Source organism: Carassius carassius, chromosome 28 (genome assembly GCF_963082965.1).
Source record: "Carassius carassius chromosome 28, fCarCar2.1, whole genome shotgun sequence".
NCBI classification, from domain to species: domain Eukaryota; kingdom Metazoa; phylum Chordata; class Actinopteri; order Cypriniformes; family Cyprinidae; genus Carassius; species Carassius carassius.
In genome coordinates this window covers 8,511,543-8,523,864 of record NC_081782.1, presented here as the reverse complement: position 1 = coordinate 8,523,864, position 12,322 = coordinate 8,511,543, and the positions used below count along the sequence as shown (strand labels likewise).

Genomic DNA, 12,322 nt, shown 5'->3' with positions numbered 1-12,322 from the left:
CTTACCTAACCCCACCCCTAAACCTAACATCACTATGAAGTCAGCCAATCAGGTATCATGGTCTAAAAACACCCTGATCTGGTAACTCCCATTACTTTCCTGCAGAGACCTACTTGTGTTCTCTGCAGTCTCTTAAAATTAGTTATCTAGAACAAGTAAAAAATATGAATGGTAATATAGGCTAGCACGCTTTTGCTTCATTCATAATCATCATCCCAGATGGAACAGGAATGCCCACCTGTTTTTTGCAGCATTACCAGTGCTTATGTTCTTTTAATTAAATTACACAACAGCTCTAAAACAAAAAGTTCGGGGGTATTACACTTTTGAAGGATTCAAATAACAGATTTTAGCTCACTTGTACATCATGTTTCAGATGTTTTGGAATGTCAATGTCATTGACAAGTGTATGAAACGAGGAAAGCGAACTTATCAACTAAATTTGTACTTGAATTTCAATTTAGGTGGATATTCAAATATGGAGTGTCAATATTCATCTGATACAATAAAGATACATGAAATGAAATCTTTGTCTCTTTATGCAATTAGCAAGCACAGCATCCACTTCCGGCGTGCACCTGTCTGTAAATTCATTGGACACGATCTCGATTCCTTTGCTTTTGAACATAGCAATAAAGCAATTGTGAAACCCCACGTGAAAGCCCACGACAGCCAGTCTAGACTCCGGTCCGTACGCCGCGGTGTGCTCAGGTCAGCTAAACAAATAAAACAAACCCGCAAGTACGTGTCACTCCGGTCACTGTCGGTAATCCAGAGCGCGCGCACACTATTTTAGTCCTCGCGACCCATTGATATCGCTTTTTCGGCGAACTTTCCAGAAACTTACAAACGCAGCGGCGGCGGCCCTAATCTGTCCAGCCCTTGCGCGGTGTGATTGCGTTCGGCGCAGCCTGCTGAGCCCGGAGCGGCTGATGGGTTGCTGTGGTAACCGCACGAGATTATGGGATAAATAGCACAAATACGATCTCCTGTCGTTATTTTGTCGGACAAATGCTTACTTTTTTTATTGATTAGTTTGATATTTCATTGTCAGTTCGCACAAATCTAACGACTGAATCGTTACTTTTGCCAGAAGGATGCTATTGTGGTTAGGATGGAAAAATGTTTTCTTTAAAAAAAAAATCTAGCTACATTATAACATTGTTTTTAAATAGACTAGTTGAACATTTCACGTCTGTTCACATATTTAACGCAAGGAAAAGACTTTATAAATGTTATAGGGTAGTCGTGACAATAATATTACAGTTTTTTTGGATTGCTTACACACTAAAATTAAAAGTAGTACACTATTAGCAAAACCTTACACTCAAGAAGCAAAATATCAGCCCATATTTGCACAACTATAAGCACATTGTCAACCTCACACTTGTTGCAAAACTCTACACACAGTGATTTGCAAAACACTAAACACACTTAACATACATTACACACAAAAATCTATCATGAAGTCACTTCCTTGCAATACCAAAGCACTGACTGTCAAATTACCGCACCGTCCAACCAATTGGTTCAACACAGTCATCAGGTGTGGAAACAATTGTTTGCTTAATTGTAGACACACCAATCAGGTGTATAAGCACTATAAAAGGCAGCAGGCGAGTTCATCTGTCTTCAAGCACAATGGAAAGAGACAGAGAAAGAGTAAGACGAGGAGAAGAACGTGGAGGAGGACAAGGAGGAAGGGGAGGAAGAGGAATCAACATAGGAAGAGATGGAGGCCATGCTGGAGGAAGAGGAGAAGGAAGAGGAAGAGGAGGAAGAGGAAGACAAGAAGGTGCTCAAAGAGGACCGAATCTGACGAATGAGATCCGCGCAACACTGGTTGACCACGTTGTCAACCACGGCCTGACGCTGAGGGAGGCTGGACTGCGAGTACAGCCAAATCTAAGCCGATACACCGTGGCAAGTGTGATCAGAACATTTCGACTGGAAAATAGGTATTGTAAAAATATCATCATATCAAAAACATCTGCACTGTTTCAGTAACCGCTTACAGTAGCCTACTGTATTCTATGCACTATCAGCATTTGTTACCTTTTCCTGTGAAATTACTGTACTATTGTATCCTGGTTTTTTTTTTTTTTTTTTTTTTCTACATCGGATTGAGGGTCAGGAACGACAAGGGGGAAGGCCTCCTATGTTCACAGAACAGCAAGAGAGGGAGATAGTAAACATGGTTTTGGCCAACAATGCTATAACACTCAATCAACTCCAAGCTAACATTGTCAATAACCACGTCAGTTTCAACAATATCCATCAGGTCTCAACATCAACACTGGCACGCATCCTAAAAAAAAAAAACATATTCAAATGAAGCAAATTTATCGAGTGCCTTGCGAGCGCAATTCCGAAAGGGTGAAACGACTGCGGCATGATTATGCAGAGGTATGTACTCCCTTTAGCAGTGTGATCTTGCATACTGTCTCATATCTTTTAATGTAATATGTATACTAGATCTACACGGCATGGCGGTGGGAGGTATATGATCTCCGTCTCCAGGCTGAGGTACCCCTCATCCAAGCCATGGAGGAGGCCTGTGACCAGATGGAGGTAGCAGCAATACAAGGATGGATTCGCCATTCAAGACGTTTCTTTCCAAGGTGTCTTGCTAATGACCACATTGCCTGCGATGTTGATGAAATTCTCTGGCCAGATCCAGCTAGGCGAAGAGACAATGTCTAGTGGGTTTTTTTTTTTTTTTAACTGTAAACCGTAAACTTGCAGTACAATATGTAAAGTGACATTTGTTATGAATCTCCATGTCAACATTTTGGGCATGTTGAGAAATGAGTTTCTTCAGTCTGCAACATTGGTCTTGTGTTTTGTTTGGTGAATTTACATTATATTTGTACTTTGTTTATGGTAGCCTACTCTAATCATAGGGAAGTAGAAGTGCTAAAAGTGTTTTAGGTTTATCACAGCAGAGTGTAACTCGTGCAAACAGAGTATAGTAATGTGAAACGTGTGTGTTTCATATGGTTACAAAGTGTGGTTTTTAAACCGAAGTGTATACTTTTTACAAGAGGGTTTAATTATGCAAAGGATCTGTAGTGTTTTGCTAATTGGGTGTGTGGTTGTGCTAATTGTGTGTAGTGTTTTGAAAACACGGGCCCTGTTTTGAAAATCGTGCTTAAGCAATCCAAAAAAACTGTAAAACTAGCTGTAGAAAGATAGCTGTAGCCTATCATTCAGCCGACCTATATTTGAATAAGATTGAAAGCTCATTTAGTTTTCTATGCAAGTTATTTGGGTTTTTCATTAAAAGTGGGATGCAGGTTAATCTTTTAAATATTTTAAATTCGGCTAGGCCTACTCCTAACGGAAGACAAAGTATAAAGGAATAGTTTACGCGTCATTTCACTTTTTGCCATATTTTACTGAAAGTGAATGAAGCTGTTTCGCCGTACTGTCTGACTAAAATATATGTTTGTGATCTATCCCTTTAAAAATCATTTTAATATTGGAGCCAAACACTGCTTCCTTTGTAGTAGTTAGCTATGCGGTCACTAGAGGGCGCAGCGGAGACGCGCGTTCAACAGGAAATGTCTTCACAAAACAAAGCTGGGTAATGATCGACACGCACAGTAGTGACTGTTGGATACAGGAACAGTGCAAACACTCTGCTACAGCACATTTACACCGAGCTGGCAGCCTGCGATACCCGCTTCTCTTCCTACTATGTTTTCCATAAACTCTGAAAACGGATACAGTGTTACCCGATGTTTCTTGCTTTGCTCGCTTAGTAAGTATTGTTCTACTCATCTAACGTTACCAAAATGAAGTTTTTTAGCTCGAGAGTCTTAGGTTAATTTTACTGTTGCCGTTTGTTTTATTAAGAATGGCAGCAGTCTGAAACGTTTTTGCTTCTTTTAAAGATGGAAAAGCATATGATGAAAAAATAAACTGTTAGTAGGCTAGTGACTAGGGTATTAACCTATTTTAAATAAACTGCCACAAATGACAATTTCTTGTAACAGCTTTCCATCACTCCGTCAAGTTATCAGGAGTACTTTTAAACTGATGTTTAAAACTTCATTCGACGGTTGTATTAATTAAATATCTAAATATGTGGAACATACTTGCTTTTTTCAAACTTAGTTGCCTAGTATATTGAATGAATGGTTGGGTTGACTACCTAGGTAACATTTTGGGCATTAAAGGTATGATGAGTTGATTCAAAACCTAGTGAGCTGCCTGTCTAGACAGCATTTTGTGCATTGAACGTTTGATTGATTGTGTCTCGAAACCTCACTGAGCTGCCTAGCTTAACAAAAAAATGTGAGCATCATATGTGATTTACTGTGAATAAACTGCCACAGCAAGAGTATCTGGTCTACACTGTAAATAATTAATTGAACAGACTGATGTGCAAGAGTCTGAAGCACAACAGTTTGGAGTAGAAGTAAGGAAATCTGAAGTGTTGTTGGAAGAAAATGTAACTGAAACCTTCCCATTTCTCCACCCTTCCCAGGAAAATTAGTAGCTTTATATTCTATAAAGAGCACCAGTGCAGATAGAACTGCTTTAATGCATTGATCAATGCCTATAAAGACAGTTTAATATGGACGTTTGTGGATATTAAGTTCATAAATCAAACCTACAACCACCCGACAGCATGCATTGTGTGATTGCAGTTGATTGTATGTATGCCTTCATGCCAGTCATGTAAATGCAATTTAAGTTGCTGGACTGAGCACCTCCCCCGTTTCTACAGTAAAAAGCCTATGGATCCCATCCCACTAACCTAATGTGTCGGACTAACACCTGGCCCAGAAGCAAATTGTGCTCTGTGTCTGATAAGAAATATTATCAGTGCCCCTTATTTTGTCTCAGTTTCGCACTTATCAGCATGCCTCGATTTGTTTAGAATTGCAGGGAAAAGAGAGTCTCTTCATTAGTCATAAGGCTATGTATGCCGAAGGATCTCAGACATAACTGTTCATGAAATGTTTTATGAGCACAGAAGATACATCTTGCTGTTCAAGAAATAGACTTGTGGTTGCTAATATCTTGAGGTACTGACCTAGTTTTAGTAGTACTAGCACCTGCAGAGTTCAACAGTAAGGGCCCGCTGGTCTGGAGCACATGAGGGAGGATCAGGTTAAAACCGTCACCTGCTCTATTGGGCCAGTTTTGCATTATCTTTACATCTTGCATTTGTCAGTCTTGGCTATTTGTGTGTGTGTGTGTGTTTTGTGTGTGATGCATTGCATGTTGTAGTTGTGAATTCGTCTAGCTGACTGACATGAAGTTTGGTTAAAGTTGCAAGAATTAGGATGTTGTTGTTTTTTTTTAAGCATCAAGAATGAGTTGAAAATTACATACCCTTTTTTTCCTTTTCAGCAAAAGTATAGTCACAATGACGTGGAGCTAATCATAGCTTATTCCCTGTCAGTGTGACCTGCCAATACCGATTTTTGCAGATTCCGATTTTAAATAAATAAAATTAAATTTAAATTTATGCATTTAGCAGACGCTTTTATCCAAAGCGACTTACAGTGCATTCAGGCTATAAATTTTTACCTATCATCTAAGAACAATAATTTACAGCATATACAAAAAAATATATATACTTTATCAATGCAAGCAATTATTTAGATAATAAAATACATTTTTAAACATTAAACCAACCTGGACTAAGTTACATATGTCCTCTAACTTAAACAACTCTCAAAATAAAGTGCTCTGTGACTAGCAAGTGGTAGAGATAACAATTAGTTGAAAATGAGTTGACAAAAACAGATGTAATTACCCACTATGTTTATAAATGGTCATTTTTCCCCTAACCATATTAAATGTGTAATCTTTCACATATAATTCTCACTTTGTTTCAAATAATTCAGTTAGAATAATAAGAAATTGTTTCTTATTGAAGCAGTTGAGTTGTGACCATTGAAATGAAATCATTATCAAAAAACTGCATCTTTCCACAGGAGAGGAAACAGAAGATGCATCTTAATGGGCATTAGATGTATTCAAACAGATTGTTTGATGAAGCTGAGGTCAGGTGCCATAAATGCATTTACACCGCAAAAATTTTCAAATGAATATGTATATTTAGCGTTTATATATATATATATGTATATATATTTTTATATATGTATATGTATATATATATTTATATATATGTATATGTTTATATATATATATATATATATATATATATATATATATATATATATATATATATATATATATATATATATATATATATATATATATATATATACATACACATACACATACATATATATGTTCACTGGCCACTTTATTAGGTACACCTTGCTAGTACTGGGTTGGACCCCCTTTTGCCTTCGGAACTGCCTTAATTCTTTGTGGCATAGATTCAACAAGGTGTTGGAACATTATTCAGAGATTTTGGTCCATGTTGAGATGATAGTATCACGCAGTTCCTTCAGATTTGTCGGCTGTACATCCATGATGTGAGTCTCCCATTCCACCATATCACTATAAGGTGCTCTATTAGATTGAGATCTGGTGACTGTGGAGGCCATTTGAGGAAAGTGAACTCATTGTCATGTTCAAGAAACCCGTCTGAGATGATTTGAGCTTTGTGACATGGTGCATTATCGTGCTGGAAGTAGCCATCATCAAGATAGGTAGCGTTTTCCCAATCTTCTATTGTCCAATTTTGGTAAGCCTGTTGTAATTAGGGCTGCAACTAACGATTATTTTGATAATCGATTAATCGATTAATCGGTTTATGTACTTATACTTTAGTTTTTTCCACCCCCCCCCCCCCCCCCAAGTAAATTATTAATAAAGGGTCTTTATCATTCAGCATAGATTTTTAAGAGATTTTAACCATTGTGCATTGTCATATCCTCATCAAAAATATACCTGGAGTTGTTTTATTATGTGTTAGTGATCCTTTGTCGAACTCTTCTGCAATCAAAACACTGACCCATACTCTAACAAATTTCACAAGGAGATTTCAAATAATGTTTTCACCATGGCAGTCCTTAGAGCTCCTAAAGTAGTTTAACATCCTGAACAAAGCTTAAGGAATCTTTCAGAACATATTTTCACGAAGAATAAGGATAAAACAGAATAAGATTGCAGTGCGTTGTATTTTATTATTTACTGGGAAACAGCTTTATAGCTTATGCTGTGAAATTGTAAACAATCCTTCGAATAAAGTGCCAATGGCATGAAACGTGAATGGAACTCACAATTTAAAGTAAAATCCATCAGAAGGTTGTCCAGAAAAAGAAAAAAAAATCGGACACACAAAAAAACCTGCTGTGTGAAAAAGAGCAGTGAATACTTAGAAAAAAAAAGTGCATTTCAAATATCTTTAAACATTTACCTCTCTCATTCAGTCATAATTAGGCTGCACGACTGAATTATTAACTGGTAAACGACAAACTGATCACAGAACATGTTTGTAAAGCTTTAAATGTTAACTGTTAAAAAGCAATGTTATCAGCTTTTACAACTCTGCACAAATAAAAGTCTTAGGGGCCGTTCACATATCGCGCCTAAAAACCCGTGGAAAACGCTAGGCGCGCCGCTTTCTCCTCCTCTCCAAAGCGCTCGTGCAGAATCTAAGCAACCATGACGTGCTCTCTCCTTGAAGACGCGGAAATTTCAGCAAAGGATAAATGGATTTGCATCTTTAAAAATCGCTTGCAGTAGCTCTGCTACTAAATTTATTTCAAAATGGAAATCCATATACAGCTATGATCAGCTGTTCCTTCATCTTGGCTGAGCTTTTAACGTTGTTACGGGAAAGGATGAAGCTGATTATTTAGTTCTTGTCACATGACCCGCGGTGCGCTTGCCGCATTCTGAAAAGTTGAAATGTTTTTAACTCGATGCGGTGCAGACGCGCCTGGAAAAACGGGTGCGTCGCAAACGCCTCGCTTCCATTATGAGCGCGCCTACATAGAAAAAAAAAACGAACATGAGCGCGCAAAAGACACGATATGTAGTGCAGAGTTTACAGGTTAATCTTCTTTTTTGAAGGCTCAAAATAAAGGACTCCCACATCCTGCTGAATGCTGCACAGACGCTGTTCGGGAAGCACGTGACATAAAACGAGGCCAGCTATTGGCTATTCGCTACTTCTCCTGCTGTACTGGCTGAGTACAACCTCCGGTGGCTCATTACTGCCACACTTTGGTCACCGCATATTTGAAATATGCACGAAATGAGCCGCTTATGGCAAATAAGTTATTTAGCAACGAATCGATGACTAAATTAGTTGACAACTATTTTAATAATCGATTAAATCGATTCGTTGTTTCAGCTCTAGTTGTAATGAGTGGTTATTTGAGTAACTTGCCTTTCTATCATCTCTAACCAGTCTGGGGGGGGGTTCAATGATTTTTAAATAGGAAATCCAACCACCTGTAGGTGTTGGCAAATGACTCCTAAATGAGTGAGTCATTTATTCAATTTGTTTAAATGGCTGATTCATTCAGAAACAAGGCAAGTTACTGTCTTTGTGAATGGGCCACTTAATATATCGCCGTTTAAATTTTTTTTCAAGTTTCAATGTAAAAAAAAAGTAAATTTTTGTGATGGTGATGACGTCGGTATAAATTTAAACAAATTAGCATATCGTGACGTCACTGACTGGGTCTTCAACCCGTGCCTTCGGGCGCATCATTGCTAACCTCATTTTGATGCAGGCTATATAGACCACAAACAAATTTAAATCTTTGTCAAAAACTTGTTTATTGCATGAATTTCAGGTGAGAAAAAAAAATGAGGTACTGTTTTACTGCATCCACCGCTACGTATCAATGCAACCTACAAATGAGAGAACGTTTACTTTGCTTTCTTGGGTTGTCACTTTTGTGAAAAAAATCCTGTTTGATTTGAGTGACGAGTGTTCATTGAATCGATTGTAAAATCGATTTTGCATGTCTAAAGTTTTAGACGGCTGTGGCGAGTGGGGCGGGGCCGAGGGACGTGGGAACACGAGTGAGGCCGGCAGTGATTGGGCAAATCAGTGGCACCTGCGGCCCACCGCCGGTCTCGAGTCCCACGTAGGAGATGGAAGGATATAAAACTGGAGCGACGACAGTGAAGGACGAGAGAGGACCAGGCCTGGGCTTTTAGTTGTGTTTTGGTTTTTATTTGCGCGCACCAGTCGTCCGTGAGGGGCTGGTGCGCTGTTTTGTGTTTGTTTTGTAATTAAAGTTTCATTTTGATTGTCCGCCGGTTCCCGCCTCCTTCTTCCCGACGATTAGGAAGTTTTATCATTACAGTGGTGCCGAAGCCCGGGAGAAGGAGGGACGCGCTGCTGAAGATCCCTCGCCGCTGTGGTGAATCCGCGGTGCCATCGAGCAGGTGAGGAGTGTGCCGCCATGTACGCTCGAGGCGGTGGACTTGAGCGAGTTGCCGGGGACGGGCGAGCTCGCTGCCGACCGCCCACGATAGGGAGGGGCGGCTGCCTCCGTGAGGGAGCGGAGGAGTCGGCGCCGTTCGCCAGGGAGCCCGAGCCTGCTGCCTCCGTGAAGGTATCCGGAGGAGCAGGGAACGGGGGACTCCTGCCGGCTGCCCAAAACCGGAGGAGTGTCGTGCCGTCCGCCGAGGGCCGTCCAGTGCAACCGCCGGGCACCGCGGAGGAGATCGCCCAGCCGGTGGAGGGCCGAGCAGCAGTGCGTCTGGGAACCGGAATTTTTTTTTTTTTTTCCTCTCTCTCCCCTCTCTCGTCTCTGTCGCTCCTCCTTCCATCTCCTTTTCTCTCGCCTCGTCTGTCCTGCCCCCAGGTTCCCGCAGGTTCCCGTGAGCGGTTCCCCCCAGAGGGAGGGGGGGGGGGGGTAGAGTGCAGTCTCGTGGGTACCCCCCGGCCTGCGAGGGGCGATGGGGGTATGAGGCGAGTGGGGCGGGGCCGAGGGACGTGGGAACACGAGTGAGGCCGGCAGTGATTGGGCAAATCAGTGGCACCTGCGGCCCACCGCCGGTCTCGAGTCCCACGTAGGAGATGGAAGGATATAAAACTGGAGCGACGACAGTGAAGGACGAGAGAGGACCAGGCCTGGGCTTTTAGTTGTGTTTTGGTTTCATTTTATGCGCACCAGTCGTCCGTGAGGGGCTGGTGCGCTGTTTTGTGTTTATTTTGTATTAAAATGTTGTTTTGATTGTCTGCCGGCTCCCGCCTCCTTCTTCCCGATGACTAGGAAGTCTTTTATCATTACAACGGCAAATAACACCAAATATAGGTAAATCCACGGACAACAGGCAGGAGGAATGTAAAGATTCAATATATTGGTAAAGACCAATATTTCTGATGATTTATTGGCCTGAAGTTACGTGCAAAATGACAAACAGTAGTGAAACATTTTCGAAAAACAATAAGCAGAGTGGACTGCCATAATGCAAAACATTTACTGCAGGCTTCAACATGGCTGTGTTTACGATTAAATTTCAACAACAACAAAAAAAATCGCATAGGCGATTTTCTTAGGCTATCAAAAAAAATATTTTTTCGAATATTCGTCGAATTTAAAATAAAAATCCACATTCGAATGCGCATATGAATTTTAGGTGTGCATTAAGGAAGCTGCCTTATGAGCTCCGGTACGTGTTCATCTCGCTGTGCGCACAGCTGTGTCTACACAACTTTCAAAGGCGGACGAGCTCGACACGCAGTATCTGCTTTCTCATCTTTCACCTCGTGTACGCGCACGAGATGCGATGACAATATATGTGTCATTGCATTATAAGGTTATGTTAGCCTATCCAGTTGAAGCCACGTAAAAAATAAAAAAAAATCAATGTGGAGAAGATCTTGTTTACATCAAAACTGAAACCAAGCCGTTCACACAGAACGCATATTTCGCGCATCTCATGTTTTTAAATGAAAAAATGTATCCTGTGTGACTGGTTTTCTTTCCTTTTTATTTATTTAACAATGCATGCATGCATAGGCGGAAATCGCAGGGGGGTCGGGGGGGTCCGGACCCCCCCTATCTGAGGGTTGTCCCCCCCTAAAATATAATTGAAATATGTGTATTGTAAATAATATAATGATATATAGTTAAACTAATTGTGTAAGTAGTAAAACAATACAAATGCAAACTGAGCAACAACAAAAAAAAGTTTTAAACATCATTTGGTCCACTCATTTGGTGCATTTAGATTTTCCCGCGTTCACTATGATTTAGTCGGTTTCAGTGGCGGCTCGTCGGGTGAGGCAGGGGAGGCACAGTTTCCCCCAAATTTTGAGGTGAAAATGAGGAAGATTTAATGTTAATAAAATTCACTATTCATTTCAGTTCATGTCTCAGAATGTATATATTTTTGTTTGTAATTTCACAGTTGTAATACCATTACATGAAAGCTCCGCTTTTCTATCGCGAATGTGGCGAATCTGCTGATGTAATTACAACCGCTAAGTGAAAGAGAAGGGGAAGGGGAGGGGGAGGCCAGGGGAACCAATCAGCATCGAGTGTTCACTTTCAGCGCTGAGGAGTGCTGAAAAAAGTAACATAATAGAGGAGGCTAGCCTCCCTTCTGGAATATCAACCAACCATCATAGAGACATAAATTATATGCTATTAGTTTGAAGTACAGTATATGGTTTGAACGTCTCCCGGAGCGGCTGGGCTGATAATTTACCAAGTATTTATAATGAGTAGCAATATTAAATATATTTTCTTTACGGTTTCTGACTAAAAGCTGCCAAAAAGCCATTTTAAAGGGTCATGAAACCCCCAATTTCAGCACAGGTTAGTTCTCACCATGGTTTTAAAAAATGCTAAAAAAGTGGGCGTGGTGTGCAGCGGACCGGGGGAGGGGGAAGAAAGAGGGGAGACAGAAAACACACACAGCTTTGCTTTCAGAAAGTTTCATTTCGCTCCCATCGAGCTAAAAGCACAAATAAATGCACAGCCATTTGCACTTTGCATCGAAAACATATTACACATTCAGTCATTTAGCAAATGCTTTTATTCAAAGCGACTCACAAATGAGACATATATATTATTCTGTGGCGTTTATATAAGCCTTCTGACAGGTTGTGTCACAGAGCTATAAAAACGGTTACACTCACCAAGTGAATGAATCGCGTTTGTGCCGAACTCTTATTACAAAGAAAAAACAAACACTCTTCTGCAATCCATGAATGTTTCTCTGTTAATGTGTGCGATGTCATTTCACAGCCTGATGAGTCTTTCATAGCAAATGAACACATGCTGTTGTGAATAATTAAGCGAAGCGTCTTCTCATAGGATAAACACGCAATCTCATGATTAATTGAATAGACACCGACGCTCATCAATGTACTATAGTCCATTGCCACGTCAAAAATCGTGACGTCAACACA

General features: G+C 40.4%; 1 protein-coding gene across 3 annotated transcripts in view; it reads left to right on the top strand.

Annotated features, from left to right (window-relative positions):
• Window positions 1-3,519: 3,519 nt before the first annotated feature.
• LOC132107855 (beta-1,3-glucosyltransferase-like) overlaps window positions 3,520-12,322 on the top strand; it is a 75,577-nt gene continuing 66,774 nt past the window's right edge. The window contains exon 1 of one of the 3 annotated variants that reach the window (XM_059514157.1): window positions 3,520-3,763. In XM_059514157.1, coding sequence (XP_059370140.1) covers window positions 3,700-3,763 — 64 coding nt within the window. In that variant the 5' untranslated portion in view covers window positions 3,520-3,699. The remainder of the gene's footprint in view (window positions 3,764-12,322) is intronic. The other 2 variants (XM_059514158.1, XM_059514156.1) reach the window with 2 other exon arrangements.